The following is a 23,628-nucleotide window of genomic DNA, read 5'->3' on the forward strand; positions in this document are numbered from 1 at the left end:
TTTTCACACAGCAGGATTTTGAATCGCCAACAGGTCCAGATATTTAGCATGCCAAATATCTCGCGGGCGTCGGCGACTCGTCGGTGATTCTCTCAGATCGCGTCTTTGCTCATTCACACTGCGTGACTGTCACTCGCGTGAACGAGCACCGATTTGCCTGTGATTTCGGGCATTTGTCGCGATTTCTCTAAACCTGTCGCTGAGCCAAAATCGTGCAGTCTGAACTCGGCTTAACCCGGGAGGAATGTGGTGTAGTCTCTACCAGCCGTTTGTTGTAGTCCTTAAAAAGCAATTTCTGTAAAAGCCAATCTCTCCCTTTGCCTTGAACTTTGAGCTGTAACTTTGCAGATGTTGTTTATGCTCAAACAGCAACATTACACACTAACTACAGTTAGAAAAGTCAAATCATAATCAACCACCCCTTTAAGGCCGTAGGGAATTTACAATGTCACGCAGATGTCACGTAAAATGCGCGATTTGATCAATGGATGAATAAATCTAAAATATAGCTGTACAATAAATCAAATCGCTATATGAGTGTGTCTATTAATATACCGCGCAAAAAACTGCTATATACTGTAAATCTATGTTCTGTGTGAATGAGCAGCGCCGCTTCGCCTAGTACACACTCTTAAGTGTGTTTAAAGCGTCTGCCGTCTCACTCACTACATGAGGACGTGAACACAGGAGCATATCCAGAGCTGCTCTGAGAGAACTTAATGAGCATTTCATAATTGTATTTAAAAGAATCATCGTCAGATACACTCTGACTGAAACTCACAGGAGTTTAGTACAACCTGTCGAAATAAAGGCCATTGCACACTGAGTCCGAAATTCGCATCCGAAATTTTCGCACGTTAAAAAAAAAATTCGACCTCACGTTATGTCAATCATGCTTGCACACTGTCTACGAAACTTTCGTCCGTAAAAAAAAAATTCGGATTGGGTTCGATTTTCTGCGTTTTTCGCATCCACAGCCAGTGTTTTGTGAGGTTTTTTGAAAAGTCAGAGCCACCGTACAAGCGAACGACAAAATCCAGAATGACGTCTGACAAGTTGATACACTTCGTCTCGCAGCACAAGTACTGTATGAAAAACAAAATGCGGATTACAAAGACACTGAATAAAATATAACCTGTATACAGCTGTTCTGTCTGCCCAGCGCTTCTGCCGGCCGCGTGTGTGTGTGTGTGTGTGTGTGTGTGTGTCCGTCCATAGACATACTGCCAGTTTCTGTTCAGGATCGATTGGTTCACGGAAATTGGTGGTCTTCTTTTTAATATGTGGCTCCAGTATCGCTAGCAAAGCATCAAACTGTTCCACTGACATTCTGAGGTAAATTTTGAATCGTTTGGGATAATTTCGCAACTCCTTGATAAGGAGGTGAAACTCTCCTTCCTCTTGGCGCAATCAGGATTGGATGGACCCAATATTTCCTCTTTCTTTTTCTCTTTTTAAGAAGAAAGAGGGCAACAAATTCATCCTCACTGCTTGACGAATCCATTTAGTATTTGTTGCGTTTTTTTCCGCAAAGGTTTAATAAATACGCATCGGACTCAGTGTGCAAGGTTTCTGTGCGTGACGAATTTTACTGCTGACGAACACGAAAAAACGCATACGAAAATTTCGGACTCAGTGTGCAATGGCCTTAAAAGTTCGGTTTAGCTTAAAGAAATATATTACTATTGTACAAGTAGAATGTAGTCATCTTAAAGTTACAACAACAATAATAATAGTTTATTTTATTTAAGAAATAATATAGTGTTTTGTCTGTGTTTTAGTTTAGTAAACCTCTGTTGTGATGACTAACAAAAGTTTTTTTTTTTTTTTTTTTTATTAAAAGTTGTTTTAATAAACCATATGTTCAACCAAAAAACCCTATCTGTTTTCATTCATTTAAGGGTCATTGTAGCTGATGATTATAATAATAATAATAATAATAATGATTGTTTAATACCGTATACTGTGAAACCGTGATATTTCCTGAGACGATTATCATACCGTGAAAATCTCATACGGTTACAACCCTAAACCCGAGTGAGTGAGATGATAACTTATTAACTGATAGCAAAATAATTTTGAGACGGTTGCTTCCTTTAAGTTTGGTCGAATGAGACTTTAAGAACAGAAAACTCAAAGTGCTGTTCGAAACTTCGCTTAAGCACACCGTTATCTGTGTCTCTGCCACGTCTGTCAGCGCAGCGCGTTCTCTCACTCCAGCATATTACTGCTTTTCTCAACATGAACATGTGAAACAATATAAACACGATAACCATATGCTGACTCAAGTGTAATAAGCGCTGGTTTATTAGCATGTTTTTTTTCCCCATTTGCGTTGCTTGAGCTTAAATGCTTTTGTTCTTTATATTTTTTTGTTTACAAATATTGTTTAATGTTTTCAACTAAAATAAAACCTTAAGATATGACGTAAGCTTGTTGTGTATATTGCCTAATCGTAAACTTGTTCAGAAATGGTGACAAACTTTTTTTTTTTAAACCTTAAACTTAAAAAAATAACGTCTTTCTCATAATTTAAATAAATTAATATTCAAATATTCGATTTTCATGAGGCCAAATATTCAAATACAATATTTTTGAAAAATGCCCATCCCTTGTTCTCATCAGACGACGTGCTGAAATCAGCCTGTGCTGTATTGTTGCAGGTGGAGGTGTTTAACCTTCTGTTCGTGACAAGCGACAGCTACGCCCGCCGCTCCTCCGTGGTTCACTGTCAGGCCTGCGCTCGGAAGGGCAGTGGAGAGCTGGAGGGGTTTGTGGTGTTGGAGCAGCACCGGATGGACGACCTCATGCAGGTTTACGACCAGTTCTCTTTAGTAAGTCATTTTATTTCAATGCCATTCTTGTTTCAGGGTGTGTCTGAAGGGTTTAGATCCGGAGCGGCTCGCCTGAAGGGTTTAGATCCGGAGCGGCTCGCCTGAAGGGTTTAGATCCGGAGCGGCTCGCCTGAAGGGTTTAGATCCGGAGCGGCTCGCCTGAAGGGTTTAGATCCGGAGCGGCTCGCCTGAAGGGTTTAGATCCGGAGCGGCTCGCCTGAAGGGTTTAGATCCGGAGCGGCTCGCCTGAAGGGTTTAGATCCGGAGCGGCTCGCCTGAAGGGTTTAGATCCGGAGCGGCTCGCCTGAAGGGTTTAGATCCGGAGCGGCTCGCCTGAAGGGTTTAGATCCGGAGCGGCTCGCCTGAAGGGTTTAGATCCGGAGCGGCTCGCCTGAAGGGTTTAGATCCGGAGAGAGTGTGTGTGTGTGTGTGTGTGAGACTGTGTGTAACGTGAGCATTTGGAATAACACTCTTTGCTCACCTTGTGTTTTTCAGGCTCCTGCTCTTCATTCGTCTTCATCTTGACATTAAGATGCTCTACATGTGGATATCACATTACAGGAACTCTATTAACGGACCGTTTCTGATATTCAGGACAGTGGTGTCGTCTCTCGCGAGCACACGGGACCGTCGACTCCAGCGGCTGTGTGTGTCTATGCAACCGGTCTATAACTGCAGTGTGTGGTTATGGCCTGCGGGGGGTGGTCTATAACTGCAGTGTGTGGTTATGGCCTGCGGGGGGTGGTCTATAACTGCAGTGTGTGGTTATGGCCTGCAGGGGATGGTCTATAACTGCAGTGTGTGGTAATGGCCTGCAGGGGGCGGTCTGTAACTGCAGTGTGTGGTTATGACCTGCAGGGGTGCGGTCTATAACTGCAGTGTGTGGTTATGGCCTACGGAGGGCGGTAGTGAGCGAACTTCCTCTCCACACCGGCTCGCCGCTGCTTCACATGAGAAACTAATCACAAAAACTGGGGAGGAAATTATGGGAAACTTGTTTTTGTACATAGTGTCAATCACAACTGGCATCGTCACTTACAGACTACTGACTTGAGACGTTCTTTTTGTATTTTGTTAACATGCTGAAACCTGAAATCTTTTCCTTGTGTCTCAAGGGTTCGCCTTCACGAAGGAGCGCTAGCCTAGCTTTTTGTATGGTAGATATCGATTTTACGATGACTTTGGATGGCAAAATCTACAAAAAAATATTTGTAATGTGAAGAATTAGGTTTATATATATATATATATATATATATATATATATATATATATATATATATATATATATATATATATATATATAAATATATATAATTTTTTACTGCTTTTATGTTTTTCCTGTCTTGTTAGTTTGACACCATGTTCAATATTTTGTTTCTTAGGTAAGAAAAAGGAAAAAATTGTGGAAAAACATAACAGCCAAGTCACAAAGAAAAATGGGTTGCACATAGAGTAAGGAATAACGTTTAAATTGTCTGTTTTTTTTCCTTCCTCGTTTGTTTCTAATCCTGATGTACATTTACACTATTTATAAATACATATTTATTGCTTGAAGATATTTGTGGATGGAATGCTGTTATTTTTCCCAGAGTACCTGCCATTAAATTTGAAGGAGTTTGTTCATTTAAACTACTCCTGCATTTTTCTATATAGAATTAAACTGCTTAGTAAGCATTGTACAGAAACTATTAAATTGTTTTATTGTTTGAAGAATGTTTTATGAGTTATTAAACAAGTTGTCAACATTTTCATGCACTTGTATTAAGTATGTGTCGATACGTGAAAGTCCTCGTCTTTATGAAGACATCGCATCTGTTTTAATTGTTCACACACATCAAGACAACGGGCCGTTTCTGAGTGTTTCCGGTGTGTTCCGCGCCGTCGGTTCTGTTCGGACGCTGTTGTGTTTTTTGGCCGATTCAGCACGTAGAATCGGTCGGTGAGAGAACTCTGATTGGCGGTACAGCCAATACAGCAAGGTTCTTAAACTCTAGTTCTAGAAAATGAAGAGCAGAGAAATGTGCATCAGGTGTACTTTGGTTTTTAATTCATTTATGAAGCCACTGCAAACTTTATCGTTACATATTACATTGTTATATTACAATGCCATCATATTCTGTGCAGGCAATTAGCTTACTTTGCTGTAAATAGAAAATCCTGACAATATCACTGCTAAATACCTTTAAGTATTGTGGTATTCTGCCATGTTGCTCACTGACTCGTAAACAACTCATAAAGAAAATCCTGAGCTTCCCACTCGTATTTACACCATTGTGGTGGCGTTCATACATCAATTCGATCTTTACGAGATGACTTGAACGCACCAAAAGAACGTGATCAGCATGATTGATTTTCAAAATGGTAAGTATGCAGTCTTCGTTTCGCTTTCCCTTTTGAATGACGAATATATCTGCTTCAATAGTCCGTTATCTCCTCGGGTCAAGATTTTCTTTCCGCGGCGCCAGGCGACAAAACTTCGGTTTTCATCTGCTCTTTGGCGTTGGTTTGGTGTGTTCATATTCCCCCTATAACTAATAGTGTTGTTCTTTTTGGGCAAGACCTGCTGAAAAGTTAGCAGCGATACCCGTTCGCCAGTGTTGTGTATCGTAATTACATCTAACTTGAGTAATGTGTGTTTACTCTCGTGAGGTCAGTTACAATTGAACAGGCTTTGAAATGTCCAGAAAGGTTAAAGTTCATCAGCCTCTCATGTCATGTCTTTCACTGACAAACATTCACAAAAGGACTTATGTCACACGGCTCCGTCCAGCATGTTCCTCGTTTACCCAGATCCCCCTGTGGCTGAGAGAGAAGAGTTTCCTCCGCAGACAGCAGCTCAGAGTCGGCACAGATCCGGCCCAGGTCCTGATCCGGATGTGTTCTGGATCTGGGCCGGATGTGGGCCCGACTCTTGCTGCTGTCTGGGTCTTGTGCTTCAGGAGCCACTCGAAGGGGTCTCGACTCTGAATCAGTCTTTCTGACGTGTGTTACTGAGCACATCTCTTTCAAGTCAAGTCTCCTTCATTTATACAGCGCTTTAAACTATCGATTGTTTCAAAGTGGCTTTACAGTGAAAATAGGAACTTAAAGTAACAAATTGTTTAGGCTTTACAGCAGCTCTAGGATAAAGTTATTGTCCAGCAAAAGTTAGTTTTGATTGATTGATTGATTCACTTCCGTTGCGAAGATCATTAGTTATAAACTTAGGGGGCGCTAACACGACACCGTTCTAACAGAAAAACCCTTAACGCGCTCCGGCCGCCCATCCGCACAAAACAGTGCCCGGTGTCTCGAGAACGCACTCCCTGAAAGAGGTTAGAATGTGCAAACGATTATCCGTTATCTCTGCGCAAACCTCAAAAACACAAACCTGCGAAAACGCAGACGAGCGTGCAGATGTGCATTGCGTGTTCAGTCCAAAGGTAAGCACGTTACAATATAAATGTGCGCAGGTGTGTAGTGCTCCTTTACAAATCAACCATCAATAAACTACTTGTCTGGCCTTAAACATTTATAATACAGATTTTATTTTATTTTTTTATTTTTTTTGTCGCATCTTCATTAGATCTGGATACGGCCTGGATCCGGCGGACTGCGGTAAACCTCGGATAAACAGAGAGACTAATATTAGCGTACACGCCATTCTTCTTATGATGTAACGAGTACATCAGGATTTGTGGAAAGTGTTCCCGGTTCCGGCTGACCTGATCTATGCAGCCTAACATTGAATTATAGAAGTCTATAATGTGTTATGTGTATGCTAGCTCAAAGAGATGTGTTTTTAGTTTAGCTTTGAACTGACAAGAGTGTGTCTGCTTCCCGGACAATGGTAGGAAGACTGTTCCAAAGTTTTGGTGCTAAATAGGAGAAGGATCTACCGCCAGCAGTCGATTTTGATATTCTAGGTATTATCAACTGGCCGGAGTTTTGAGATCGCAATAGACGTGAAGGACTATAATGCGTTAAGAGCTCGTTCAAGCACTGCAGAGCTAACCCATTTAGTGCTTTGTGTTGACAGAACCGGGCTAATATGGTCTTACTTCCTGGTTCTGGTAAGAACTCGAGCTGCTGCGTTTTGGACCGGCTGTAGTTTTTTTTATTAAGCGTGCAGGGCAACCACCCAGTAGAGCATTATAATAATCTAGCCTTGAGGTCATGAACGAATGACCTAATTGTTCCGCATTAAGATGGAAAAATGCGGTTTTACAGATACTAGACACGTGACTTTCAAATGAAAGATTGGTATCAAAGAGCACACCCACACACACACACACACACACACACCCAGGTTCCTAACCGACGACGAGGACTTGACAGAGCAGCCATCAAGTGTTAGACAGTATTCTGGATTATTTCTTGAGGAAGTTTTTTTGTCCAATAATTAGAATCTCTGTTTTTTCAGAATTTAGAAGTAGGAAATTACTAGTCATCCAATTTTTTATATCAGCTATACATTCCGTTAATTTTGTGACTTGGTAAGTTTCATCAGGGCGTGAAGAAATATAGAGCCGAGTATCGTCAGCATAACAGTGAAAGCTAATGCCATGCTTCCTAATGATATCTCCCAAGGGTAGCATGTACAGAGTGAACAGCAGCGGTCCTAGTACTGAGCCTTGTGGTACGCCATACTGAACTCGATGAGACATCTCTTCATTTACTGCTACAAACTGATAACGGTCAGATAAGTATGATTTAAACCATGCTAGTGCAATTCCACTAATGCCAACATAATTTTCGAGTCTATTTAAAAGAATGTTGTGGTCAATAGTGTCAAATGCAGCACTAAGATCGAGTAACACTAATAGAGAGATACAACCACGATCGGACGATAAGAGCAAATCATTGGTGACTCTGAGAGCTGTCTCAGTACTATGGTACGGTCTAAATCGGTCTTAGCTCCGCAGTACTTGAGCGAGCTCTTAACGCATTATAGTCCTTCACGTCTATTGCGATATCAAAACTCCGGCCAGTTGATAATACCTAGAATATCAAAATCGACTGCTGGCGGTAGATCTTTCTCCTATTTAGCACCAAAACTTTGGAACAGTCTTCCTACCATTGTCCGGGAAGCAGACATACTCTGTCAGTTCAAAGCTAGACTTAAAAACACATCTCTTTGAGCTAGCATACACATAACACATTACAGACTTCTATAGTTCAATGTTAGGCTGCATAGATCAGGTCAGCCGGAACCGGGAACACACCCATAAATCCTGATGTACTCGTTACATCATAAGAAGAATGGCATCTACGCTAATTTTAGTGTCTTTGTTTATCTCAAGGTTTTCCCGCAGCCTGTCGGATCCAGGCCGGATCCAGATCTGATGAAGGACCTGCGCCTGGACACACTCACACTCACACACACACACACACACTCCAGATCTGATGAAGGACCTGCGCCTGCACACGTCCACGACGCATCCCTGAGGTGCCAGCCTCATCAGCCCTGTGAAGGCCTCATCCACACCACAGCCATCGGCTCTGATCCTCTACAAACCCGTCTCCATACCGGCGTGACTCCGATCTTCAACCAGAGGAACTGGATAAATATTCTGATCCAATCTGACCTCTGACCTGTAATGCTGCCTGGATCATAATCATACACTGTTCGCTCGTTGGCCAGAGGAGAACTGAACGACTGAGTCTGGGTTCTCCCGAGGTTTTTATTCTCCATTCTGTCACTGATGGAGTTTCAGTTCCTCCACTGCCTTGGCTTTTGTCTTGCTTAGTGGGGGACATTTAATATTCAACAATATTATTGATCTGCCTTACTTGGGGTGGACGATGACACAATTTTCTTCTAGGAACAAACTTTGCTGTATTTTCATGTTATCTCTGCTTTGATGCAATCTGTATTGTAACTGTACTGTATTGTACTCCTCCCCCTTTGCCTTTCAGACGAGGCTCATGTTTACCGTAATTACTCATTTAAAGTTTGGTTTTAGCCAGGTTTCTGTCAAACAGCACATCTAGATTAGAGTCTGTAATCATAGCATTAACAATAACTGCTTTTGAAGTAAGGGGTCGAGTATTTAGCAACCCGAGCTTTATCATTTGCTCATTTGTATTATATCGGTTTTTTATTTGTTGAACATCAATTAAACTTTTACCCTTAGATGGGTTTAGGAGTTTTTTGTATGTCCTAATTCAGGGAACAGACATAGTCTCTATATGATGATATCTAGGTGAAAGAGGCTCTATGTGATGGGATTTATCTGACCTGGGTGACGTGAGGCCGCTAGCAGACGGTCGGTTTAGCCAGTCTGTCTGCTTCCTGACCTGAGCCCCAGATTGTCATGTTTGAGCTCTAAGACTATGAGCCATATTACTAGAGAGAAGAGCATCACCATCCCAGGAGGGATGAATACCATCTCTTTTCAACAGGTCAGGTCTGCCCCAGAAACTTTTCCAATTGTCTATGAATTCTATATTATTTTGTGGACACCACCTCGACACTTAGTGTGTGTGTGTGTGTGTAGTTGACACTCTGGTATCACAGAAGTGCACGTGAGTTGAAAAAGAGAGTCAAATGAGTGTTTAACATTGCTGATGGACACTGAACTAAGACAAATATTCTCGTTTGACAAATGACAAATATCTCCAAACTTTATTGAATAATTTAAAGACTGCTTGAAGTAAACGCTCCTGATCTCGACCGAACCGTCGTCAGTGTGAAGCGACTCTGAAACCCAGCAGACGATGTAGCTGTAGTTACAAACACAGATCTCTACACTGTGTGCCAGGTTCAGAAGCGCATCTGTGTGTGTGTGTGTGTGTGTGTGTGTGTGTGTGTGTGTGTGTGTGTTCCTCCACCGTCGTGTGTGTGTGTGTGTGTAATGTGTGTGTGTGTGTGTGTGTGTGTGTGTGTGTGTGTGTGTGTGTGTGTGTGTGTGTGTGTGTGTGTGTGTGTGTGTGTTCCTCCACCGTCTCGTGTGAGTGTGTTCCTCCTCTGTGATGCTGTTTGACGGACAGGTGTCCATCAGAGACCCAGTAGCCAGATGTAGCTGCTGATGACCACAGGACCTACACTGACCACTGAGCAGAAGATGGACACGAGACTCGCTCGCCCCTGCAGAAGAGATGAGGAGAGAGAGAACACACATCATCTGTGAAGGAGACGAGCTCATGGAAGAGAGTCAGGAACAGGTCATTACTCTCAGCTGATATAATATATATATCGTGTATAACAGTAACTGCAGATGTGCTGGAAGAGAGTCTCAGAGACTGGACATCAGGGTTAAACAGGACAGATCCTGGATCAGGAGACTCATGCGCTCGCACACACACACACACACACACACACCAGAGTGGAACACGTCACACACCACCTGGGTTAGGATACGTCACACACACCAGGGTGAGATAGATCACACACACCAGGGTTAGGATAAGTCACACACACACTAGAGTGAGATACGTCACACACACCAGGGTTAGGATACGTCACACACACCACCAGAGTTAGGATACGTCACACACACACCAGGGTTAGGATACGTGTCACACACCACCAGAGTTAGGATACGTCTCACACACACCAGGGTTAGGATACGTCACACACACCACCAGAGTTAGGATACGTCTCACACACACACCAGGGTGAGATACGTCACACACACCAGGGTTAGGATACATCACACACACACACCAGGGTTAGGATACGTCACACACCACCAGGGTTAGGATACGTCACACACACACCAGGGTTAGGATACGTCACACACACACCAGGGTGAGATACGTCACACACCACCAGGGTTAGGATACGTCACACACACACCAGGGTTAGGATACATCACACACACACACCAGGGTTAGGATACGTCACACACACACCAGGGTGAGATATGTCACACACCACCAGGGTTAGGATACGTCACACACACACCAGGGTGAGATATGTCACACACCACCAGGGTTAGGATACGTCACACACACACCAGGGTGAGATACGTCACACACCACCAGGGTTAGGATACGTCACACACACACCAGGGTGAGATATGTCACACACCACCAGGGTTAGGATACGTCACACACACCAGAGTTAGGACACGTCACACACACACCAGGGTGAGATATGTCACACACCACCAGAGTTAGGACACGTCACACACACACCAGGGTTAGGACACGTCACACACACACACCAGGGTTAGGATACGTCACACACACACACCAGGGTTAGGACACGTCACACACACCAGGGTTAGGATACGTCACACACACACACACCAGGTTTAGGACACGTCTCACACACCACCAGGGTTAGGATACGTCTCACACACACACACACACCAGGGTTAGGACACGTCTCACACACCACCAGGGTTAGGATACGTCTCACACACACACCAGGGTTAGGATACGTCACACACACACACCAGGGTTAGGACACGTCACACACACACCAGGGTGAGATACGTCACACACACCAGGGTTAGGATATGTCACACACACACACACACACCAGGGTTAGGATACGTCACACACACACCAGGGTTAGGACACGTCACACACACACCAGGGTGAGATACGTCACACACACACACACCAGGTTTAGGACACGTCTCACACACCACCAGGGTTAGGACACGTCTCACACACCACCAGGGTTAGGACACGTCTCACACACCACCAGGGTTAGGATACGTCTCACACACACACACACACCAGGGTTAGGACACGTCTCACACACCACCAGGGTTAGGATACGTCTCACACACACACCAGGGTTAGGATACGTCACACACACACACCAGGGTTAGGACACGTCACACACACACCAGGGTGAGATACGTCACACACACACACACACACCAGGTTTAGGGCACGTCACACACACACACCAGGTTTAGGACACGTCACACACAAACACCAGGGTTAGGATACGTCACACACACACACCAGGGTTAGGGCACGTCACACACACACACACACACACCAGGGTTAGGACACGTCACACACACACCAGGGTTAGGATACGTCACACACACACACACCAGGTTTAGGACACGTCTCACACACCACCAGGGTTAGGATACGTCTCACACACACACACACACCAGGGTTAGGACACGTCTCACACACCACCAGGGTTAGGATACGTCTCACACACACACACACACCAGGGTTAGGACACGTCTCACACACCACCAGGGTTAGGGCACGTCACACACACACCACCAGGGTTAGGATACGTCACACACACACACCAGGTTTAGGACACGTCTCACACACACCAGGGTTTGGACACGTCACACACACACCAGGGTTAGGATACGTCTCACACACACACCAGGGTTAGGACACGTCACACACACACCAGGGTTAGGACACGTCACACACACACCAGGGTGAGATACGTCACACACACCAGGGTTAGGATACGTCACACACACACACACACCAGGGTTAGGACACGTCACACACACACCAGGGTTAGGACACGTCACACACACACCAGGGTGAGATACGTCACACACACACACACACCAGGTTTAGGGCACGTCACACACACACCAGGGTGAGATACGTCACACACACCAGGGTTAGGATACGTCTCACACACACACCAGGGTTAGGATACGTCACACACACACACACACACCAGGGTTAGGACACGTCACACACACACCAGGGTGAGATACGTCACACACACCACCAGAATTAGGATACGTCACACACACACCAGGGTTAGGACACGTCTCACACACACACACCAGGGTTAGGATACGTCACACACACCAGGGTTAGGATATGTCACACACACACACCAGAGTTAGGGCACGTCACACACACCACCAGAGTTAGAATATGTCACACACACACCAGGGTTAGGACACGTCTCACACACACACACCAGGGTTAGGATACGTCACACACACCAGGGTTAGGATATGTCACACACACACACCAGAGTTAGGGCACGTCACACACACCACCAGAGTTAGAATATGTCACACACACACCAGGGTTAGGACACGTCTCACACACACACACCAGGGTTAGGATACGTCACACACACCAGGGTTAGGATATGTCACACACACACACCAGAGTTAGGGCACGTCACACACACCACCAGAGTTAGAATATGTCACACACACACCAGGGTTAGGATACGTCACACACACACCAGGGTGAGATACGTCACACACACCAGGGTTAGGATACGTCACACACACACACCAGGGTGAGATACGTCACACACACCAGGGTTAGGATACGTCACACACACCACCAGAGTTAGGATACGTCACACACACACACACACACACCAGGGTTAGGATACGTCACACACACACACACACACACACACCAGGGTTAGGATACGTCACACACACTAGCGTGGAACACATCACACACACCACCAGGGTTAGGATATGTCACACACACCAGGGTTAGGATACGTCACACACACACACACACACACCAGGGTTAGGATACGTCACACACACCAGCGTGGAACACGTCACACACACCACCAGGGTTAGGATATGTCACACACACTAGCGTGGAACACGTCACACACACCACCAGGGTTAGGATATGTCACACACACCAGGGTTAGGATACGTCACACACACCACGAGGGTTAGGATACGTCACACACACACACACACACACACCAGGGTTAGGATACGTCACACACACCAGCGTGGAACACGTCACACACACCACCAGGGTTAGGATATGTCACACACACCAGGGTTAGGATACGTCACACACACTAGCGTGGAACACGTCACACACACCACGAGGGTTAGGATATGTCACACACACCAGGGTTAGGATACGTCACACACACTAGCGTGGAACACGTCACACACACACCAGGGTGGGATACATCACACACACACGATACACCTGTACAGAATAGCTCTTTATTATTTCCTAACTGTTGAGGTCTCAGTGATGACGAAAGCTTGTCCTCGCTCGGTCACATGACTGACTTGTGACGCTCTTTTTTCCACTCGCATCATCTCCTGTTTCCATGATGTCACATGACACTCCAGTTTTCCATGATTTGTCAGGAAGAGGGACGTTAGACACTCGCTGTCAATCAGAGCAGATCCTTCTCTCTCGTCTCTGTGTGTGTGAACTCCTGTGAGAGACAGAAAGGAAGAGTTTCAGCTCAGTGTGTGTGTGTGAGAACTGTGAGAGACAGACAGAGTTTCAGTGTGTGTCTCTCTCTCTCACACACACACACACACACACACACACACACACAATGGTGAAGCTGCAGCCGTTTCTTTGGAGTTTTCACAACTTTTGCCTGAAAAGTCTAAATATTCGATGTACCTCAAACTAATGAAAGATAACTATACAAGATTTAGAGTTTAGCAGGACGTGCCGGTTCTTGTTCAGTGAGCATTATGGGATTGCTGAATGATGTTTCAGGTGTGAAGGCGAACGCAGTCAATCTGTGAGATGCTTCAGTTCCTCAGGTGAAGGTGTGTGTGTTTCTGTGTTTCGTGTGTTAAACACACACTCTTCTGTCCTTCTCTCTCGTCACACACACTCTTCTGTCCTTCTCTCTCTCGTCACACACACTCTTATGTCCCTCTCTCTCTCATCAGAGCCTAAACCTGTTCCTCAATGTCTTTAAGCGGGTTAAGGTTGAGATATATTGAGATATATTGAGATTTTGATATATTGAGATATTGAGACATATTGAGAAACTGAAATATTGAGATACTGAGACATTGAGATACTGAGACATTGAGATACTGAGACACTGAGATACTGAAATATTGAGATACTGAGACATTGAGATACTGAGACATTGAGATACTGAGACACTGAGATACTGAAATATTGAGATACTGAGATACTGAAATATTGAGATACTGAGACACTGAGATACTGAAATATTGAGATACTGAGACATTGAGATACTGAGATACTGAAATATTGAGATACTGAGACACTGAGATACTGAAATATTGAGACACTGAGACACTGAGATACTGAAATATTGAGATACTGAGATATATTGAGATACTGAGATATACTGAGATATTGAGATACTGAGATACTGAGATATATTGAGATATTGATATATTGAGATACTGAAATACTGAGATATATTGAGATACTGAGACACTGAGATACTGAAATATTGAGATACTGAGACACTGAGATACTGAAATATTGAGACACTGAGATACTGAAATATTGAGATACTGAGATACTGAGATATATTGAGATATTGAGATACTGAGATATATTGAGATATTGATATATTGAGATACTGAAATATTGAGATACTGAGACACTGAGATACTGAAATATTGAGATACTGAAATACTGAGATACTGAAATACTGAGATACTGAAATATTGAGATACTGAAATATTGAGATACTGAGACATTGAGATACTGAAATATTGAGACACTGAGATACTGAAATATTGAGATACTGATATATATTGAGATATTGAGACACTGAGATATATTGAGATATTGATATATTGAGATACTGAAATATTGAGATACTGAGACACTGAGATACTGAAATATTGAGATACTGAAATACTGAGATACTGAAATATTGAGATACTGAAATACTGAGATATATAGAGATACTGAGATATATTGAGATATTGATATATTGAGATACTGAAATATTGAGATACTGAGACACTGAGATACTGAAATACTGAGATATATTGAGATACTGAGATACTGAAATATTGAGATACTGAAATACTGAGATATATTGAGATACTGAGATATATTGAGATATTGAAATATTGAGATACTGAGACACTGAAATACTGAAATATTGAGATACTGAAATATTGAGATACTGAAATACTGAGATATATAGAGATACTGAGATACTGAGATATATTGAGATATTGATATATTGAGATACTGAAATATTGAGATACTGAGACACTGAGATACTGAAATATTGAGATACTGAAATACTGAGATATATTGAGATACTGAGACACTGAGATACTGAAATATTGAGATACTGAAATACTGAGATATATTGAGATACTGAGATACTGAGATATATTGAGATATTGATATATTGAGATACTGAAATATTGAGATACTGAGACACTGAAATACTGAAATATTGAGATACTGAAATATTGAGATACTGAGATATATTGAGATACTGAGATATATTGAGATACTGAGATATATTGAGATACTGAGATATATTGAGATACTGAGATACTGAGATATATTGAGATACTGAGATATATTGATACTGAGATATATTGAGATACTGAGATACTGAGATATATTGAGATACTGAGATATATTGAGATACTGAGATATATTGAGATACTGAGATACTGAGATATATTGAGATACTGAGATACTGAGATATATTGAGATACTGAGATATATTGAGATACTGAGATATATTGAGATACTGAGATACTGAGAGATACTGAGATATATTGAGATACTGAGATATATTGAGATACTGAGATACTGAGATATATTGAGATACTGAGATATATTGAGATACTGAGATATATTGAGATACTGAGATACTGAGATATGAGATACTGAGATATATTGAGATACTGAGATATATTGAGATACTGAGATATATTGAGATACTGAGATATATTGAGATACTGAGATATATTGAGATACTGAGATACTGAGATATATTGAGATACTGAGATATATTGAGATACTGAGATATATTGAGATACTGAGATACTGAGATATATTGAGATACTGAGATACTGAGATATATTGAGATACTGAGATATATTGAGATACTGAGATATATTGAGATACTGAGATACTGAGATATATTAAGATACTGAGATATATTGAGATACTGAGATATATTGAGATACTGAGATATATTGAGATACTGAGATATATTGAGATACTGAGATACTGAGATATATTGAGATACTGAGATATATTGAGATACTGAGATATATTGAGATACTGAGATACTGAGATATATTGAGATACTGAGATATATTGAGATACTGAGATATATTGAGATATTGAGATACTGAGATATATTGAGATACTGAGATATATTGAGATATATTGAGATACTGAGATATATTGAGATACTGAGATATATTGAGATACTGAGATATATTGAGATACTGAGAAACTGAGATATATTGAGATACTGAGATATATTGAGATACTGAGATATTGATATATTGAGATACTGAGATATATTGAGATACTGAGATATATTGAGATACTGAGATATTGATATATTGAGATACTGAGATATTGATGTATTGAGATATTGAGACACTGAAATACTGAAATATTGAGATACTGAAATATTGAGATACTGAGATATATTGAGATATTGATGTATTGAGATATTGAGATACTGAGATATATTGAGATATTGAGATATATTGAGATACTGAGATATTGATGTATTGAGATACTGAGATATTGATATATTGAGATATTGAGACACTGAAATACTGAAATATTGAGATACTGAAATATTGAGATACTGAGATATATTGAGATACTGAGATATATTGAGATACTGAGATATTGATGTATTGAGATACTGAGATATTGAGATACTGAGATATATTGAGATACTGAGATATATTGAGATACTGAGATATTGATGTATTGAGATACTGAGATATTGATATATTGAGATATTGAGACACTGAAATACTGAAATATTGAGATACTGAAATATTGAGATACTGAGATATATTGAGATATTGAGATACTGAGATATATTGAGATACTGAGATATTGATATATTGAGACACTGAGATATTGATATATTGAGATACTGAGATATATTGAGATACTGAGATATATTGAGATACTGAGATACTGAGATACTGAGATATTGAGATATTGAGATATTGATATATTGAGATACTGAGATATTGATATATTGAGATACTGAGATATATTGAGATACTGAGATATTGAGATACTGAGATATTGATATATTGATATACTGAGATACTGAGATATATTGAGATACTGATATATTGATATATTGAGATACTGAGATATTGATATATTGAGATATTGAGATATTGATATATTGAGATACTGAGATATTGATATATTGAGATACTGAGATATATTGAGATACTGAGATATTGAGATACTGAGATATTGATATATTGATATACTGAGATACTGAGATATATTGAGATACTGATATATTGATATATTGAGATACTGAGATACTGAGATATATTGAGATACTGAGATATTGATATATATTGAGATACTGAGATATTGATATATTGAGATACTGAGATATTGATATATTGAGATACTGATATATTGATATATTGAGATACTGAGATACTGAGATATATTGAGATACTGAGATATTGATATATATTGAGATATTGATATATTGAGATACTGAGATATTGATATATTGAGATACTGAGATATTGATATATTGATATATTGAGATACTGAGATACTGAGATATATTGAGATACTGAGATACTGAGATATATTGAGATACTGAGATATTGATATATATTGAGATATTGAAATATTGAGATACTGAGACACTGAAATACTGAAATATTGAGATACTGAAATATTGAGATACTGAAATACTGAGATATATAGAGATACTGAGATACTGAGATATATTGAGATATTGATATATTGAGATACTGAAATATTGAGATACTGAGACACTGAGATACTGAAATATTGAGATACTGAAATACTGAGATATATTGAGATACTGAGACACTGAGATACTGAAATATTGAGATACTGAAATACTGAGATATATTGAGATACTGAGATACTGAGATATATTGAGATATTGATATATTGAGATACTGAAATATTGAGATACTGAGACACTGAAATACTGAAATATTGAGATACTGAAATATTGAGATACTGAGATATATTGAGATACTGAGATATATTGAGATACTGAGATATATTGAGATACTGAGATATATTGAGATACTGAGATACTGAGATATATTGAGATACTGAGATATATTGATACTGAGATATATTGAGATACTGAGATACTGAGATATATTGAGATACTGAGATATATTGAGATACTGAGATATATTGAGATACTGAGATACTGAGATATATTGAGATACTGAGATACTGAGATATATTGAGATACTGAGATATATTGAGATACTGAGATATATTGAGATACTGAGATACTGAGAGATACTGAGATATATTGAGATACTGAGATATATTGAGATACTGAGATACTGAGATATATTGAGATACTGAGATATATTGAGATACTGAGATATATTGAGATACTGAGATACTGAGATATGAGATACTGAGATATATTGAGATACTGAGATATATTGAGATACTGAGATATATTGAGATACTGAGATATATTGAGATACTGAGATATATTGAGATACTGAGATACTGAGATATATTGAGATACTGAGATATATTGAGATACTGAGATATATTGAGATACTGAGATACTGAGATATATTGAGATACTGAGATACTGAGATATATTGAGATACTGAGATATATTGAGATACTGAGATATATTGAGATACTGAGATACTGAGATATATTAAGATACTGAGATATATTGAGATACTGAGATATATTGAGATACTGAGATATATTGAGATACTGAGATATATTGAGATACTGAGATACTGAGATATATTGAGATACTGAGATATATTGAGATACTGAGATATATTGAGATACTGAGATACTGAGATATATTGAGATACTGAGATATATTGAGATACTGAGATATATTGAGATATTGAGATACTGAGATATATTGAGATACTGAGATATATTGAGATATATTGAGATACTGAGATATATTGAGATACTGAGATATATTGAGATACTGAGATATATTGAGATACTGAGATATATTGAGATATATTGAGATACTGAGAAACTGAGATATATTGAGATACTGAGATATATTGAGATACTGAGATATTGATATATTGAGATACTGAGATATATTGAGATACTGAGATATATTGAGATACTGAGATATTGATATATTGAGATACTGAGATATTGATGTATTGAGATATTGAGACACTGAAATACTGAAATATTGAGATACTGAAATATTGAGATACTGAGATATATTGAGATATTGATGTATTGAGATATTGAGATACTGAGATATATTGAGATATTGAGATATATTGAGATACTGAGATATTGATGTATTGAGATACTGAGATATTGATATATTGAGATATTGAGACACTGAAATACTGAAATATTGAGATACTGAAATATTGAGATACTGAGATATATTGAGATACTGAGATATATTGAGATACTGAGATATTGATGTATTGAGATACTGAGATATTGAGATACTGAGATATATTGAGATACTGAGATATATTGAGATACTGAGATATTGATGTATTGAGATACTGAGATATTGATATATTGAGATATTGAGACACTGAAATACTGAAATATTGAGATACTGAAATATTGAGATACTGAGATATATTGAGATATTGAGATATTGAGATACTGAGATATATTGAGATACTGAGATATTGATATATTGAGACACTGAGATATTGATATATTGAGATACTGAGATATATTGAGATACTGAGATATATTGAGATACTGAGATACTGAGATACTGAGATATTGAGATATTGAGATATTGATATATTGAGATACTGAGATATTGATATATTGAGATACTGAGATATATTGAGATACTGAGATATTGAGATACTGAGATATTGATATATTGATATACTGAGATACTGAGATATATTGAGATACTGATATATTGATATATTGAGATACTGAGATATTGATATATTGAGATATTGAGATATTGATATATTGAGATACTGAGATATTGATATATTGAGATACTGAGATATATTGAGATACTGAGATATTGAGATACTGAGATATTGATATATTGATATACTGAGATACTGAGATATATTGAGATACTGATATATTGATATATTGAGATACTGAGATACTGAGATATATTGAGATACTGAGATATTGATATATATTGAGATACTGAGATATTGATATATTGAGATACTGAGATATTGATATATTGAGATACTGATATATTGATATATTGAGATACTGAGATACTGAGATATATTGAGATACTGAGATATTGATATATATTGAGATATTGATATATTGAGATACTGAGATACTGAGATATTGATATATTGAGATACTGAGATATTGATATATTGATATATTGAGATACTGAGATACTGAGATATATTGAGATACTGAGATACTGAGATATATTGAGATACTGAGATATTGATATATATTGAGATATTGATATATTGAGATACTGAGATATTGATATATTGAGATACTGAGATATTGATATATTGAGATATTGAGATATTGATATATTGAGATACTGATATATTGAGACACTGAGACATTGAGACATTGAGACACTGAGACATTGAGACATTGAGATACTGAGACATTGAGATACTGAGATATTGATATATTGAGACACTGAGACATTGAGACATTGAGACATTGAGACACTGAGACATTGAGACATTGAGATACTGAGATACTGAGACATTGAGACATTGAGATACTGAGATATTGATATATTGAGATACTGAGATATTGATATATTGAGACACTGAGACACTGAGACATTGAGACATTGAGATACTGAGACATTGAGACACTGAGATACTGAGATATTGAGACACTGAGACATTGAGACATTGAGATACTGAGACATTGAGACATTGAGATACTGAGATATTGATATATTGAGATACTGAGATATTGATATATTGAGACACTGAGACACTGAGACATTGAGACATTGAGATACTGAGACATTGAGACACTGAGATACTGAGACATTGAGACACTGAGACATTGAGACATTGAGATACTGAGACATTGAGACACTGAGACATTGAGACATTGAGATACTGAGACATTGAGACATTGAGATACTGAGATATTGATATATTGAGACATTGAGACACTGAGACATTGAGACATTGAGATACTGAGACATTGAGACACTGAGATAATGAGATACTACCTGTTTGCAAACTCCTGTTTTCCACTCACTCAGTTGCTTTTCCAGGGTTTTCTCTTCATTCGGTGTGAAATCCTGATGTTTCTCAGGGAAGAGCGCTGGAGTTTCATTCTCTCACCCTGTGAAAGCATGAAGAAGCGGGTTAAGGTTAGTGTTTGTCGGCATCCATCTTGAGTTTAATGAGTAATCTACTTCACAGGGCCGGTGCGGTCAGACCGAACCACTATCAATCCACAAACACTCCTGTGTTCTTGTTTCATTTTCTTTGCTTCACATTATATACTTCACTACACTTTATCACATTCCTCCTTTTTTCCATCACAAAAATGTGTCACAGGACACAAGTCACATTGTACTTGTCTGGCACAATAAAACCATGATGACATTGCAAAATGTAGTACTCACGTCCCAGACCAGCGGAAACCCTCTTTAGACCTCCACCTTTCCTTCGTTCCTCTCCTCCAGTTTCCCTTCATTCCTGTCCTGGTCTGTTCTTCTCTCCCCTTTTTACTCCCACGCTGAAATCGAGTCACATGTTGCCGGTCTGGCCCTTTAAAGAGAGGCGGGAGCCCAGGTGGGCGGAGCCTCTGTGTTCTGACCTATTGTGTCCGGGGGCGGAGCCTATGGGGTCTGACCTATCGTGTCAGGGGGCGGAGCTTACGGGGCATTTTCTCAATGGGAAGGTCAGTGACGCCATTCATGGAGACACAAAGGAATGTCCTTTGCTGTGCTGGAGAAACTACTCGCATATAAATGAGACGTGAATTAATATAGTATTCAAATAAAGGTTGAGTTCTAGAACAACCAAACCTTCCAACACAATCCCAATAAGCCTATCTTTCGATCTGAGTGACTAAATCAGGTTTTCAGCAACATTTGTGCCCTTCACATTTTTCTAATGTAGGAAGTGTTATAACAGCCATGCAAAAGCTTGAGGTTAGATATTCTGACTGACACGACCGCTTTAATGCTTAAACGCCTACAGTCAGATTCAGATCCGCCTCTTCTAGTTAAATTAGTTGATATATTAATGATGGTTTTCCTCAATGATTCTGCTATAACGTCTACACAGTCTCTGCTGTGATGTTATACTAATGGGTTTTCTCCGACTGCTGCTTGGCTCCTGTACACCACGATTCTCTGTGTGGGCGACAGCGTCTGTGTGTGTTGAGCAAAATATATTTTCAGAGATGCACTCAAATGCATTGTGTGGACTAATGAATGTCTAGTATGATTATTTCAGATGCTGGGAATCAAAAGCTTTTATTGTTAGACCAGATTAGTGGTAAATACAATCATTTGAATTGCTTGTTATGTCTGGATGATGATGATGATGATGATGATGATGATGTTTGGATTTTTAACTGCTTTACTTGAGTCAATCTATCAAAAGTGCAGCAGTTTTTTTTTTTTACAAAGCATGTGTTCTATGATTCTTCAGCCAGTGTAAGTAGATATCTATACTCTTGTCTGGTCTTTCTTTTTACTTAAAAAGAAACTGATTTACAGCTATTGAACTGTAACAGTAAGAAAACATCCCTGCCTACGAAATGCAAATGTTAAAAGCAACAATCATTTTGATCAGATGTTGCTATAGGACCCGATTAAGTTTCTGTGTGGATATGTAGGGACACTTGTGTAAAACCATTTATTTTTACAACGAACCCTAATTCTCTAGTTCTCATTCGCCCAAATGTCCAGATTTTCTATAAGTCTAAACTAGTA

General features: G+C 39.5%; 1 protein-coding gene and 1 long non-coding RNA gene across 2 annotated transcripts in view; one reads left to right on the top strand and one right to left on the bottom strand.

Moving 5' to 3' along the window:
* The window catches only part of kdm6al (lysine (K)-specific demethylase 6A, like), a gene marked incomplete at its 5' end in the record, with an annotated part of 78,063 nt that extends 73,988 nt beyond the window's left edge, over positions 1-4,075 (top strand). The window contains 2 exons of the mRNA XM_084425857.1: positions 2,664-2,834; positions 3,330-4,075. Coding sequence (XP_084281983.1) covers positions 2,664-2,834; positions 3,330-3,359 — 201 coding nt within the window. The 3' untranslated portion in view covers positions 3,360-4,075. The remainder of the gene's footprint in view (positions 1-2,663; positions 2,835-3,329) is intronic.
* Positions 4,076-13,701: 9,626 nt separating this feature from the next.
* Positions 13,702-22,429, bottom strand: LOC311300833. Its single transcript, XR_014629380.1, has 3 exons — positions 22,309-22,429; positions 21,907-22,022; positions 13,702-13,941 (listed from the first exon to the last, which is right to left on the bottom strand). It is a non-coding gene; the product is annotated as an uncharacterized lncRNA (long non-coding RNA).
* Positions 22,430-23,628: the final 1,199 nt, after the last annotated feature.

Source organism: Rutilus rutilus (assembly GCF_951802725.1).
Source record: "Rutilus rutilus genome assembly, chromosome: 12".
Lineage (NCBI taxonomy): Eukaryota > Metazoa > Chordata > Actinopteri > Cypriniformes > Leuciscidae > Rutilus > Rutilus rutilus.